This window comes from Eretmochelys imbricata, chromosome 7 (assembly GCF_965152235.1).
Source record: "Eretmochelys imbricata isolate rEreImb1 chromosome 7, rEreImb1.hap1, whole genome shotgun sequence".
NCBI lineage: Eukaryota > Metazoa > Chordata > Testudines > Cheloniidae > Eretmochelys > Eretmochelys imbricata.
Window position 1 is genome coordinate 102,334,750 of NC_135578.1, and position 16,195 is coordinate 102,350,944.

The following is a 16,195-nucleotide window of genomic DNA, read 5'->3' on the forward strand; positions in this document are numbered from 1 at the left end:
AAGTGAACTCTGTTCTTAAGGCTGAGTAAAACTATTAAAGAACTGTTCAAGAGAGAACCACACCAGAGCTTGCTATACTTCCCTAAACCAAACAAATTCACACACATCCATATTACACATTAAGTATTTGAGTTACATCATGCAAATAGGATGGAAGAGGGGGAAAAAGCCGATTTTAAATTATTTAAAATTCCATACATTTCCCAGTGTTACAAAATGTGACACTCTATCAAAATGTCATTATGACTGCATACTTACAGCCTCAAGACATGAAACGTCATCTAAGACAGGTCTAGATTATGTCTTCTTTCTTCCAGAGTTGGTTTGACTGGCTAATTTTATTTTACTTTTTTCTTCCCAAATGGAAACTGTACCTCCCCAAATTCTTCCCCCTCACAGATTCAGAAAGTAAGTTCTTAACAGCAACTTGAATACTTATAAAAATTAGACCATTTAACGAAAAACATCTAGTTACTGCAAGCAGCACTCATATTCAATATTCTATAATATTAAGGAAGGAAGAATGGATATCATGCACAGTAAATGAAATGTAAGACAGATTTGGGGGCGCTGGGTAGGCGAATATATAGAAATCTTAGAAATATGATTGTATTCCAATCACAGCAATAATCTTCCTGGTGTGACTCTGAAAAAAATCGCTTAACCTCTCTAGGCCTCAGTTTTCACATCTGTGAACTGGGGTATGTAGCAAAGTGAAGACTCACCGGCCTGGCACCTCCTGCCTGTCGTCTGGGAATTAGCTTTTTTCCAGCACACGGAGCACCCTCTGCAGGCTGGTGTCTTGCCTGCCGCTGGCCCCGTGTCCCTGCCGGACCCCAGTGCCCTTTACCTCAGGGTTCTACCCCAGCAGTACCTCCACGCTCTGGGTCTTCCCTCCCAGGGGAACCCCCGACCCTCCAAACCCACCTTGCCTCAGTGGCTACTGCCAGTCGTCATCCAGCCCCCTTTCCCTGGGGCAGACTACAGTCGGTAATGGACACTCATCACTGGCAATGGGGTTGGATCGGCTGCCTCTACCTGTCCCCGGGGTTGCACCTCTGCAGCCCCAGTATCTGTTTAGGTGTTGACCAAGGCCTCAGCCTGGGGAGTTGCCAGGTTGGAGCTTCCCAGCTCCTCTTGCCCTTTTCCCCAGCACTGCCTACTTCAGGAACCGTATGTTCCCCAGCAGCTAAGCCCTCTCCCTCCAGGGCTGGAGAGAAACTCCTCTGCCTTCTGGCCCTGATTGGCTCCCTGGGGCTGCCCTTTCCTAGGGCTGTTTTTAATCCCTTCAGGGCTGGAGCGGGGTGACTGCCCCGCTACAAGGTAAATAATGATTACCTAATTTAGAGGAGTGTTGTGACACTTAATCTCTTAATATTTGTAAAGTGCTGTGAGATCCCTGTATGGAAGTTGCTATAGAGACCCAGTCTATTATAATACTGTACACTGCATGGAACACTAAAAAAAAAAAATCAGTATATCATATTGATTTTTAAATTAAATGTAATATCTATCTGGAAGAAAAATGCACATTATAGCATGAATTCACATAATCTGAAATTTAAAACACATACAACTATGGAGCAGTATGTAATACAGTGTGTTCATTAACACGCTTGTCCTCATAAGATTACTGTAGTAATCGCTGAGACAGTATTCATATTCATTATCAATTTTAGTTGTGATTGCAATTAACATTAGATCATTTAATACATGAGGTGATCAAGAAGAAGATCCTTAGTAACAAAATAGCAACATTATAATCATTTTATTTTTTTCAACAAATAAGTTGCTTTATTTGCTTTCTTGATTGAGAATTTAAATTGAAAGCAGCAATGGCAGAACTTTAGATATACCAGGAGGATGAAGGGATGATCACTAGCAGCCAGCATGGATTTACTTAAAAACAAATCGTGCCAAACCAATTTGATTTACTTTTTTGACAAGGTAACTGGTTTGGTGGACAGGGAGAATGTAGTGGACGTAATATACCTGGACTTTAGCAAGGCTTTTGACACAATCCCACATGACATTCTCATAAGCAAGCTGGAGAAATGCAGGCTCAGTAGAAATACCATTAACTGACTACATAATTGGTTAACACAAACAACGAGTAACTATTAAAGGAATTATGTCAGATTGGAAGGAGGTTTCAAGTAGGGTTCCCACAGGGATCTGTTCTGGGTCTGGTATTATTTAACATCTTTATTAATGACCTGGATATAGGAATAGAGAGCATACTGATCAAATTTGCACGTGACGCAAAGCTCGGGGGGGGGGGCAGGGGTTGCAAACACTTTGGAGGACAGAGCCAAAATGTAAAGCGATCTTGATAAATTGGAGAACTGGCTATAGACAACAAAATGAAATTCAACAAAGACAAATGTGAGGAGCTACACTTAGGGAAGACATACCAAATGCACAAATACAGAATGGGGGATAATTGGAGTGACAGCAGCACTGCTGAGAAGGATCTGGGAGTTGTGGTGGATCACAGCCTCAACATGAGTCAACAATGCAATGTGCTGTCGCAGAGAAAGGAAATGCAATTTTGGGTTGCATTAACAGAGACATAGAAAGTCACAAGAGGTGATAGGACCTTTGTATTTGGCACTGGTTAGGCCTCAGCTGGAGTACTGGGTCCAATTTTGGTCACCACTGTATAGAAAGGATGTAGAGAAAATGGAAAGGATTCAGAGGTGAGCGACAAAGATGATGAAAGGGATGGAATGCAAGCCATATGAGCAAAGGCTGAAGGAACTGGGTATGTTTAGTTTGGAAAAGAGGAGATTAAGTGGGGGGGGGGGTCGGGGGAGGTGTGTGAACATGTTAACAGTCTTCAAATTCTTGAAAGACTGCCATAAAAAAGATGGAGAAAAATTCTTCTCTTTCAACAAAGGGCAGGACAAGAGGAATGGGTTCAAATTATAGCATAGCAGATTTAGATTATATCTCAGGAAAACTTTCTAACTGTAAGAACAGTAGAATAAACTGCCTAAGGAAGTAATGCAAGCTCCTTCACTGGAAGTTTTCAAAAAGAGGATGGATAGCCATCTGACTTGAATGGTTAAGACACAACAAATCCTGCATCTTGGCAGTGGGTTAGAGTAGATGACTCTTGCAGTCCGTTCTAACCCTATGATTCTATGATATACCTAAGATCTTATTAGCATGTTTGTAAGAGATCGGTTAGTGTTTGACAACGTGACCCTGCCAATGTTGAATGCTTTTGAGGAGCATGTAAGTAAAAGTTGTAAAGCTTTCTATTCTTTTCTTTTTTTTTTTTTTTAATGTTATTACCTTCAGCCTCTCAGGTGACAGTTTTCTTGTATTATGCCTGAAAAGTGTCAGAGCCAATATTTCAGAGAACAAATGATAGTGACAAAGTTATTTGTCAGGCGCAACATCAGTGTCATGAAGTTCTCTATCTGTCACAATGAGTTTTTCACTGCTCCAAGCTTAAAGATACATAGCAAACAATGAGTATCTTTTGAGGACTAGATGTGAAAAATAGCAAATTTCAAAAATAATGCATTTTAAATCTTTGATTACTCTTCCTTTTCTGTAACAGAAAATATTGTTTCTGTCCAAACAGAAAGTTACACAATATCTCAGCTGAGTGACTAACAGCTACATATCTTGACTATGCAGCTTTGAGTCCAATCCTGTGAGGTGCTGAGCTCCTCATAGAAAGTACTGACATTTATGGGAGCTGTGGGCACACTCAGGACTTGCTCCAGACCTCATACGTTCAGGTCCTTTACAGGTATCAGCAGAATCTAGGGAAATTGCTGCTGTAAGTATTCAGTCCTTTTGTTATTTAGAGTGCATTATATTCACAGCAATCCTCTCTCACAGATAATAATCAACAGAGTTTTTAAATCAATGAGGACAGGGGAGGTTTTCAGCAAGTGAAATACAAGAGAAGAACATGGGGGAAAAGGGGAGTAAAAGTGATTAGCAAAAATATTAAAATTATTTGTATAATTTTGTATAATTTAATCTGCTTTTTGAAGCCCATTTAGCACTTCACCTCATCTGCAGAGTATGTAGGTGGCTTCCACCGGAATTTACACTCTATGCTACATGGAAAAACAAGTACAATAATCTGTAAGAACTGTGGAGTCAGCACTCTCCCTGTTTTGGATGCTAAGCATATTGCCTCATGAATCAGATCTACTGTACCCACCTGAGATTTAAGACACAAAGTACATTCTTAAATATAAGGGAGTTGAAGAGGACCACAAAAAATCAGGGTAGAGCAAATGAAAATTCTAAATAATCCTCCTCATTATCCCAAATTTACATTACACAAGGAATAATAAATATTTTGGCTTGTTCAGTAAGATGTGAGCAAACCATTCAAATGGAAGCAGGTATAAGCCTCTCACTGACACCCTTCTAACCATAACTAAAATTATACACTATATGATGTATTTCAGTAAATCAGTCAGGTACAGAAATACACGTGTATTTGCCATGACAACATGATCCAATGCAATGTTGTGCCACAATATAAAATGTTACAGACAAAATACACAAGGAAACAATCTTATTCTGGGACCTAACAGCATCTACTCCAGCTGTCTGTCACATACAAGGCATATCCTGAGATAAACAAGTGAGCATGTTTTTTTCCCCCGAAGCATGAGAGCTCCCATGTACAGATTCAAAATGTGACAGGTTTAGAAGAAAATTTAGTACTCTTGTCTTTGGCAAGGTAATATAATGTGCAGCTGCTTTAAAACTATAGGTGAAACAACACTTGCTGTTAAACAGCATGTACATTTTTGCTTTATTTTGGTCTCTGCTTTGCTGTGGTGCGCACTGCCTCTTTCAGAGTGCTTTCAGCATAGTGCCTTATGATAGATAATAAATTAATTGTATCAAAAAATAAGATATGGAAGACGTTAGATAGTTATGTGTTTTTCCTCATCTCCCCCACTTACCCTACATTTTAATTTGGGTCACAAAATCATTGAATAATATTCTAGTAATTTCATACCTCACTTGGGGTCAGATCTGAGCATGTATGACTAATTCAGAAAATGGTAAATATAATTACTTCTATTTGAGTTAGACCCAAAGTTCAGGTCTATTTTTGACCTTGACTTTCCCTCCAACAAAATTAACATCTCTGTCAAGATACCTTTCTTGACATCAAGTATTGGGGTGAAATGCTGGACCTATATGTGACTAGCACACTGATGGGGAATGCAGAAATAGCAGTAATTTTGCTATATTCTGGGGAGTTTCACGTTTGAAAAGTAGACCTGGTTAGTTCAGATGTCAGCATTAAAAATATTTTCATTATTTTTTCCCTCCATCAGCTTTATTGAGAATGGGATCAAGGTCTAGTTTTCAAATAATTACACTTTCTTTAACATTTCACTATTCTTGACCCCCAAAACTGCAGATCAAGAGGCACAATAGATACTTTGCAAAAATTTGAAAAAGGGGACATTTAAAAACCCTTTATATATCAAAAAGCACTTAATTTATTTAAAAATGTTCAGACAACGAACATTCTAGTTGTCAGTAAAAGTGAGCCCTAAAAAAATTCTGAAGGTTTGACACTTTTAAAAATGACCAGGGGTTCAAAATGAGCCTCATAAATTGAATAATATTACAACATTAATAATGGAAAGGCCATAAGAAGACAAACACATAGCTGCAGAGCTGGAGTTAGAGCCTTGGGCAGGCAGATTCAGCATACTGTAAGGCCTCTGTCACTTAAACCAAAGGAACATATTTGCCAGCACTAAAAAAAAGACCCATTTAAGTTCTTTCAAAGCAGCAACTACACAATAGAATGCAACCTCAAAGGCAGTGTGGCTTTCTCTGGTCATGTGGGAAGGTGTTGTGGCCCCTTTAAGGGTTCCCATCTCCTTCAGATTGGAAGGGAATCATCACCTGGGCTAAGGCTGGCCAGAGGGGCTCAGATAAGTCATTGCCCCTTGCAGACAAGAGGGAGGAGCTCTTTCTCACATCTGGAGCAGCAGCATCCAGTGAATCAGAGTTGGATCCTTTTTATTTTTGGGTCTCCTGTGGGTATTGCCCTAGTTGCCTTTTTTTGGGACAGGGAAGGAATTTCCCCCTCCCTGCCAGACTGGCCTGAGAACAGTGGTTTTCTTTGCCTTCCCCATAACAGCTTCAGACATGGCTGAGCAGGTCACGAGGTTCAGTATAAGCTATCACAGCTTGGCAGGTGATAGGTATCCAGTGCAGATACTCATTCCACAGGGGGGACGTTCCAAAATAAACTGGAGCTGAAAATGAACTTAGGGGAAGGTAAGAAGCTGGGGAATCTAGTATCTGATACAGCGAGGAGACACCCTTCTTTGCCAGGAACTTAACCCTTATGCAAGTGAGGGAGGTGGGGTCCCAGCAATGGGCTGGGACCAGGTTTGGATAAGTGAAGAAGGAGTGATGACCTGCACTGTACAAGTTATTGCTGGATAGTTCCCTAATGAGCTAAGTTAGGATCATAGAATATCAGGGTTGGAAGGGACCTCAGGAGGTCATCTAGTCCAACCCCCTGCTCAAAGCAGGCCCAATCCCCAAGTTAATGAAGTTGTGGCCCAATTAAACAGCACCTCTCACATCTTGTCATTTTCCTTGTGTGTCGGGGACAGTTTGCTCTGACATACATATGGTGCCTAAACCTGCTCCTACTAAAATCAATGGCAAAACCTCTCACTGATGTGAATGATGGGAACAAAAGAGGGTTTGTAACTATCACTGAAATCAGTGGGACTTGGATCAAGCTCAGACCTACACACAACAGAAAACTGTTGACACCCTTGATTAATTACAACTTATTATTTTTTTGTTTCTTCTCTCATTTTTTTTTACTACTTCAAACTTTTTGATTAAAGCCCCCCAGCCTTTAAGTTAGGGTGCTGTTAGCTCATGAGTCTCAGTGATCAAAGCTGTCACTGTGTCACACAGGGAGAGAAGTTCTCCCTCAGATAGCCAGGACCTGAGTAGTGTATAATTAAATTGTCTGTATGGAGTTCTTTTTTATATAGGCTCTTAAACAACCAAACAGGCTTCAACAAAGATTATACTCCTAGAGTATTACAGATATTTTAAATGTGTTGAAACGTATGCATTGCTGCTTTCTAGTACAAGAGGTTTTTTTGCTATCTGTGTATTGGCACGGACACCACAATAGTAATATATGGTGAAAAGATGGATATTTCTGGTATTCTTTAAATAATTTCAAATAAGCCCATTACTTTGCCTTGTACTGGTCTTCACTGACGCATATAAAGTATGCCACAGTTGCTTTGCACCTGCTCTGGGCTACAGAGCTCCAAACCACCAGATATGAAGCCTTAATCACAATATTTGCAGTCATAAACTGACAAGATAAAATGGGAAATTTCCAGTCTGAACTTTGTCATTTATTTTGGATATCAAAAGTCACAGTTACTTGGTTTCATCATATTTTTTGTACAATGATAGAATAACGTAATAAACATGTTCAAGGACATACAGAAATAATAACTTTTCACTTTTGATTTTGTTTCGGAGCCATATGCAACAGTGATTTGACTACTCAGTGTAATAAACACTGTCAGACATAAAAATGTCGGTAATAATAGGAATCTATTTATTACCAATGGTAATTCAGTATTCTTAATCTTTGCTCTGAAATATATGGAAGTAATGCAGAGCCAGGGAATAAGCAATACCAGCATACTTCTTCCACCAGTAATAAGAGGGAGGTGGAATGAGGAAAGATTTCTCTTCAATGGAAGGTGCAAAGTGCTAGTTGGAATGGGATCGAGTTTCTAACCTGATAGTTAACTTACTCTTTCCTCTTTTGTTGGGGGAAAAAACCAACAGTTTACTAAGTCCCCTAACATGTGAAACTCCAGCATAAATTAATAATAATACTGTGCTCATCTACAGTATGTTGCAGCTAAGGATCAAGCACAAATAATAAATAATCAGAGCCTCACAATACCTCTGTGAGGCAGGTAAGTACCATAATACCCATTTTACAGGAGGCACAAAGCAATTGGGTGACATGTCAAAGGTCACCCAGAGTCAGTGACAGGAGTAGATACTAAGAGTCCCAATTCATAGTCCCATTATCTTTATTTAAAAGGAAGGAGGGAAATGAGTCACAGAACTACTGGCCTGCACTAATTTGAACATTTTAAAGGGGCAGTACATGCTTGGTGTAAACGTATTTCAAAGGGAACATTTCATTCTGCCTTGAAATAACAATCTGATGGATGGAGAATCTGGGTGCCCACAGGCTACACACAGTGAATGATGTGTGTATATAAAGATGTAGATTTTACCTTTTACTTTTGTAAATTTCTGGGGAGGCGCAGAGGTTTAAATATTGCCTTGGCAATAGATGCTGTAGAAATTAGTAAAATAAATAACAGATAAAAAAATAGCCTTAAGTTGGAACAGTGAAAGAAGATTTTGGTGAAAATTCACAGAGACTGAGCTTTGCTGACCTGACATAAGGGAACGTAATATTGATTTTGCTATCTGTCTGTCAAGTCATATATTATTGTGTACTCTGCTTTATTTTGGTCTCCAGCCACTAATTCACTACACCTTTAACAAAAAGAGAATTCCGCTGTTCTCAAAAAGGCCTCTTTTTTCATCACTACATAGCCCTGCAACAGAGTGAATGGGAACACTTCCTCCACGTCACATAAATATGCACGGTTTCTCTCTTTATATATGCTGCACTATTTTTTAAAGTTTCATCAAAAATGGTTTCGCTATTTCTGAGAATGAAGTTACTGTAAAATAGGTGTATTTTGCTAATTTTAAAAAATCTGATAATTTTATGAACAGCTCTAGTGCCTCCAAAGTTTGGGCCAGGAACTCGTAATTTGGCAGATGGAGAGTCCTAGAGTCACAGTGACATCGTCTGTTTTTCCCGTGAAATTCCATCCAGGTATGGCTAACGTTATACCAAAGGAATATTGCCATTTGTATGTGCACAGCAGAACTTGTACAATGTGCCTTAATTTTCTGAAAATTCCAAATGTGTTGTGCATGCTCCCAGGCCCCTGCTGATTCTCCATCATCATTCTGAAGTAGCCACACAGAAAAAACAGTTACTGACCTGTTCTATAACTGTTGTTGTTTGATAAGTGTTGCACATGTCCATTCCACATGAGTGTGGGCACAGAGCATCAGAGTTGGAGATTTTTCCCTTAGTGGTATCTGTTGGGGTGGAGCATGCACCCTCTGCTGCCTCACACTGCTGCACCTTGGTATAAGCGGTGGAGCTACTCTCAGTTCCTTCTTACCAGAGACACTGATATTGAAGGAAAGGAAGGTGGTTCATGGGTCATTTTCATTGCACATGTCCATTCCACTTCAAGTAACTCACAAGTAGTTCAATCTGGAGGTGGGACTGGAGTCTACCTGAACAATGACTGAAGGACTATCTGTCCAAATTTTCTGTCTTTTTAGGAATGCTGAGAAATGGCACAATGAGTCACAAAGGTAAGTACCGATGACCAAGTTGCAGCCCTACAAAGGTCTAATATAGGCGCTTGAGCCAGATAAGCTACAAAAATTGCTGGAGATCTTGTGGAGTGTGCTAGCACTCTGCTTGGTGGGGTTATGTTGGCAGTGTCACAGCACACATGATTACAGGAGGAAATCCATAACAAAATCCTCTGAGTGGAGACGGGAGGCCCTTCATCTTGTCTGCAACTGCCATGAACAGTTGAGATGAGGCCCAAACTAAGGCCTGACCAAGTAAAAAGCTAACGCCGTTCTGACATCTAAGGTATGGAATTTCTCTTTGTCCTTATGAGAATGAGGCTTACAAAAGAAAGCAGGCAAGTATATCACTTGATTGAGGAGGAAGTCCAACACTACTTCAATAAAAATTTTTGGATTCAGGCACAAGTATACATTGTCCTTATAAAAGACTGTGTAGGGAGGGTCAGCTACCAAAGCTTGTAACTCCCCACTCTTCTCGCAGGGGTAATTGCTACCAAAACCACCACTTTCACGGATATATGAAGGAAAGAGCAAATAGCCATTGATTCAAAGGGTGGACCCATCATCCTTGATAACACAAGATTTAAATCCCAGGGAGGGATAGGATCCACCACTTGGGGACATAATCTGTCCAGACCTGTTAAGAACCGGAACTCAATCACCTTGCAGCCTACCTGGCTCTTGAACCAACCTCTCACCAACCTGTTGTTCAGCTACGGGAATATGTGTACTCCTCTTTTTCTGAAGAACACAGCCACCACTGCTATGCATTTTTAAAATACTCATGAGGCCATGGATAGGCCAAATGGCAGGACTGTAAATTGATAAGGGAGGTAGTTGAGCAGAAATCTTAGGGATCTCCTGTGGGTTTGACGGATAGCCACATGGAAATACGCATCCCTCAAGCTGAGGGCAATGTCGCTGGGATTCAGGAAGGGGATACTATAGGTTAGGGTGACCATACATACTTATTTTGTTTATATATTTGTTCAGTTCTTCACAGGTCTAGAATGGGTCTTAGGCCTTCATTTGCCTTTGAGATCAGGAAGTAAAGTGAATAAAATCCTTTTCTTTGGTGGAGGGCAGGAATGTCCGCTAGAGCTCCCAAATGGAGAACAGACTGCATCTCTGGGAGGAGGACAGCCTCATGAGAGTCGTGTCTGAAGAGAGATGAGGAAGGAGAGATGGGAGGGAAGGACTGAAATAAACAGAAGGATGTATCCCCAATTCTACAGTGCTTAGAACCCATTGATCTGTGATAATATGGGTCCAAGCACATAGGAAGTAGGATAATCTGTTGGAAAACACAGGGGTAGGAGAAACTGGTGTGATGTAAACTGCCCTCAACCAGGCTGTCAAACCGACTGCTCAGCATTATTGGACTGCCTAGAAACAAAGAAGGACAATGAGGAGATAGAGGTCTCCTATTCTGATTTTATAAGTAAGTTGTTTTTAAGTGAGGTGAAATTTGGGGGTACACAAGATGAATCAGACTCCTGAAAGGGGTACAGTAGTCTGAAAAAGTTGAGAGCCACTGACTTAGAGTGTTGGTTCCCATGTATCTGGCCACTGGCTTCCATTACTGGGGCTTGCGTCTGTCTTTGAGCTGTCTATTCTTCCCCTTCTTCCTAGACTGGTCAGGGTGCCTAGATATGAATGACTAACATTACTGGTATGTTTGAGGGCGGAATTGTATTTCTTTAGGCAGAAGCATATAAATCCCCAAAGACTGTGAAGTTTCTTGTCAGCCTGCTGAGATAAGAGGGTTGGACCCTCAAAGGAGAAATTCTGTATAGTCTGCTGGACCTCATGAGGAAGAACTGATGATGGAAGCCATGAACATTTGCGCACCATTACTGCAGATGCCCTGGCTCTGGCTGCTGTATCCATCACATCCAACACAGCTTGAAGAGTGATCCTAGCCACAAGCCTGCCATCCTCCAATACAGTCTGAAACTCCCACCTGATACCTTCTGGTAATTTGTCCATGAATTTAAGAGCATTGCTGCGGAGCAAGGCTTGCTGATTTGAGATACGAAACTGCAGACCAGCAGTAGAATAAATCTTTCTACTAGGGCTGTCAATTAATCGCAGTTAACTCATGTGATTAACTCAAAAAGTTAATCATGATTAAAAAAATGAATCATCATTAATCGGAGTTTTAATTGCACTGTTCCCGGAACTGAAATTTATTAAATATTTTGGAAGTTTTTCTACATTTTCATATATATTGTATTATGTTGTAACTGAAATCAAAGTATATATTTTATTACAAATATTTACACTGTAAAATGATAAACAAAATAAATAGTATTTTTCAATACACCTCATACAACTACTGTACTGCACTGCAATCTCTTTGTCGTGAAAGTGCAACTTACAAATGTATTTTCTTATTACAAATGCACTCAAAAACAAAACAATGTAAACTTCATAGCCTACAAGTCCACTCAGTCTTACTTCTTGTTCAGCCAATCACTAAGACAAACAAGTTTGTTTACATTTACAGGAGATAATGCGGCCCTCTTCTTATTTACAATGTCACCAGAATCTCCATTCAGTCCTCTTAGTTATCATTGGCAGAGATGATGGCATCTGCCACAATAGCCTTGTGGGCTTCCAAATACAGCTTCGTTTATAGGCAGAGCATACGAGATTGTCCCACTGACTCCAACATGTCCACCAGTCTATGGGAGCTCTCTTGCACTACCTCCTCCTGGATGTCTAGAGAGGAAGCAACCATCTTTAGCAGGACCTAGTAGGCCCTATAGTAATCCTAAAGAGAGGAAGCCACCACAGATATTGCTGCCTCATACGATGATGATGACAAGGAGATAAAAAGGGAGTTGAGATGGAGTCTCTTGTACCTCCTCTGTGGGAGGCTCTGTCAGGAAGGATGGTCAGGTTCAGTACCAACCTTGGATCGGGGGAGTAACCTCATGATTCTCTGCATGACAGCTATCCTAATGTCTGTTCAGGGATCTGGAGGGAGGAGGAAGCAGGGAGGCTCTGGTGCTGGGAGGGAACTTTCATGGGTTCCAGAACAGCCATTGGTAGGATAGGGGACCCCAACCTCTATCAGCCCATAGATCTGGGTCCTTGGACCACTGTGGGACCTCTGCCTGGTACCTCTTGTTGAGGATGAGTGATGCCTTCTATTCCAGATGCGAGGGGCACAGGAGTCTACTTCCAACTCTGAGGAAGAGCCTAAGTTGCCTGACCAGGAAGGTGTAGAACCATGCAGTACTGAGGACTGGAAGTATGTCTCTGGAGATGTAGGTACCAGATACAGGCTTGTTGGGCTTGCCTCTAGATGGCACTGGACAAGGAGGCACTGGACAGTCTGAAGTGGGCCCTTATATTGGGAGTTGGATACTGCTACTCGCAGAGGAGCCGAACAAAGACTGCAGATTCATCAGTACCAGAAGATTTGTCTCCAGAACAGCTGAAGAATCTGGTACTGAGAGGCATAGGAGATCCCGCACTGCAGCATATGCCTCTGGTGTCGTGGACACTCAACTGTTCTCCAAATGCTGCTAATGTTGCATCAAAGGGGTTGGTACCACAGAGTGGGTAGGCCTCAACCACAAAGGCACAAGGGTCAACGACCCCATGCAAGATGAAGTCGGTACCATCTCTTCTCCAGGGACACTCTACCCTGCCCTCCAGCCTGCTTCCTGGCAGATGGAACTGGGGACCTTGATCTCCTGGTGGAGGGTGGCTCCTTTGAAGCATTTTGTCTATGTTTCTTCCTCAGTAGTGGGGGAGGAGAGCAGCAGTGACTCTCCACAATATTTGTATAGCCACTTCTGATAGAAACAGAAGCTTTTGGCTCCCGTCCTGAGTGGGAAGGCTCTGATGGTGGGCTGAAGGCTGCCTTCATGAGCAGGTAACACAGTCTCACCTCTGTGTCCTTCTTAGTCTGGGACTTGTAGTCTCTACATATTTTACACCTGTCCCAGATCGGGACCCTCCCCAAGGCACTTCGGACACGTGAAGTGAGGTCACACACCAGCACTGACTTCTTGCCGTGGATGCAAGGCTTAAAGCTCAAAGACAGAGGCATGCCCCAGTAATGGAAGCCAGTGGCCAGATACATGGGAACCAACACTCTAAGTCAGTGGCTCTCAACTTTTTCAGACTACTGTACCCCTTTCAGGAGTCTGATTCATCTTGTGTACCCCCAAATTTCACCTCACTTAAAAACAACTTACTTATAAAATCAGACATAAAAATACAAAAGTGTCACAGCACACGATTACTGAAAAATTGCTTACTTTCTCATTTTTACCATGTAATTATAAAGTAAATCAGTTGGAATATAAATAATAGACTTGTATCTCAGTGCGCAGTATATAGAGTAGTATAAACAAATCATGTCCATATGAAATTTTAGTTTGTACTGACTTGGCTGGGGCTTTTTATGTAGCCTATTGTAAAACTAGGCAAATATCTAGATGAGTTGATGTACCCTCTAGAAGCATAGACACTGACTTTGTGGGTGCTCCAGGGCTGGAGCACCCACAGAAAAAAAATTGGCAGATGCTTAGCACCCATCAGCAGCCAGTTCCTCTCTCCAAGTGTTTCCTGCCCGCTGGCGACCCCACCAATCAACTCCTCCCCCTCCCTCCCAGCATCTCCCACCTGCCGCACATCAGCTGGAGAGGCGAGGTGGGAGTGGGGGATTTTGGGGGGAAGGGGTGGAGTGGGGGCAAGGTCTGGGTCTGAGTGGAGATTGAGCACCACCGGGGCAAGAAGGAAGCCGGTGCCTGTGTCTAGAAGACTGCTAAATAACTCTGGTTGAGAACCAGTGCTCTAAGTAACATTAAATATCTAAAATAAATAAATAAATGAAACATATTGAAAAGCTCTATTAATTATGCCAAGCGCACTATAACTATATACAAAAAATCTGAAAGGGAGAACACTTGGAAAGCAAGTCAACACAATACCACTACCGATCATGGGAGGCAAGAAGGAACTGAGGCTGGTCAGGGCAGCTTCACCCTTTATATCATCACACAGCAGCATGAGCCAGTAGAGGACATATGAAACTCAACCTTATTGTTGGTCACAGCCACAGAGAACTGAACCGTCACCATCAACCAGAATTGTTAGTTGTCAACTTTCATTCTGTCCCTTGTGCATATGAATCATGATACAGTCTCCAGTGATAGGATCATGTACACAGATGAGAATAAGAAAATAATCGAACAGTTGCCATTAACTGAGCATCAACTATCTTGTATGAGGTGTGAGTACTGTGGAAAAAAATACTGTGTAATCGTGTAATAAAAGACTATCTTAATTAAGCTTGCAAGGGAAACTTCAACTCTGGCATTACCTGAAATCTGAATGCTTGACTTTGCAACTATTCTGTTATTTGAGGAATTTTTTTTTTAAATGCTATTTAGTTTTAAATGAATATCCACACAAAATGAGTGATCAAAACAAGAAGTGCTCTGGCTACTCACCTAGGTTATACCACATGTCTCTGATCTCAAACCCAATTTGCCTCCTCATGTCACCATACCTAAAAAGGAACACATTTCTTTATAAATGGCAGTAGGCAAAATGAACTGGATATGACAATTTGAGTAGCATTTAAAATTCTACTTGAACTTTTAAGATCCCTAAAATTCCTAAATACCAACTTATACTACTAATACAATTAGCACCATTCATTTAGTACTCTAAAATATACCGTGGTTTAAGCCACCCAGAAGATGGTAGCACAGTCAGGAGCTCTGGCTCCCAGGCCTATGTTCTAATCTCTACACTACTAGCTCTCCTTTAAAGAAATATATTGCAATTTCTACAAAACAGAGCACAGAAACGAATCACCTGTGGGAATCTCTCTTTGCCATATCTGCTTATTACATAACTGTCCTTTAGGAGCATGGGGGTGGTTGTGTAGATTAATGAGAGTATTTTCTGTTTTTCAGTCTCCAATGATGGGAGAAAGCATACTGCACAGCTTTACAGCCTAAAGGATATTTTATTTTTATACATATTTTTAGCATTTCTAGATTGTCCTAGAAAATGAAATGAGAAACACATCACAACATCTTATACACTAAAGTCAGCAGCACAAAGCCACAATGATTCAGGATTTTTGGATTTGAAGTTTATGCTGGGATGCAGGGATGTCCTGAAATGGGGCTGATGGCGCTAATGCTTCATATCCCATGCCAATACTCACTACTTAGCAAACTATCATGGAGCCTCTCCACAGTAATGAAGATTGGGGCCCAATCCAGCTCTCAGAAATCAATGTAAAGCTCCCCATTGATTTTGATCGGGGCTGGATCAGGGTCTTAGTGAGTTCCTAGAATATATTTGCTTAATGGTGTATATATTTTTTAAAAACATTGCTTTTCTCATATTAGCAAAATCACAACATTTAGTAATTGGCAAAGGGTTGACCTGATATTAGTGTGGATTAAAGAGATTCTACTGTATTTTTACAAAGTTTGCTGCTATTTAACACTCACATAAAATCCCAGCTGAGTAGGAGTGATATTTGTTACACAAGTAAATAAAATCTTACGTTTCAAGACCCATGACTTTATTGGTTGCTGAGCAATTTCCTTTTTCGTTTTACTGCCTAGACAAATCTAATTCTATTAAAATTATAATTCGTAAAACCATTATCACAGCAAATTTTAATAACTAGTCTTGTCCAAGACCTGGTCTA

At 41.0% G+C, this 16,195-nt stretch overlaps 1 protein-coding gene across 1 annotated transcript in view; it reads right to left on the reverse strand.

The window, feature by feature from the left end:
- DOCK1 (dedicator of cytokinesis 1) overlaps positions 1-16,195 on the reverse strand; it is a 549,703-nt gene that overhangs the window by 114,087 nt on the left and 419,421 nt on the right. Inside the window, exon 32 of the mRNA XM_077822901.1 lies at positions 14,973-15,031. Within this exon, the coding sequence (XP_077679027.1) occupies positions 14,973-15,031 (59 nt within the window). The remainder of the gene's footprint in view (positions 1-14,972; positions 15,032-16,195) is intronic.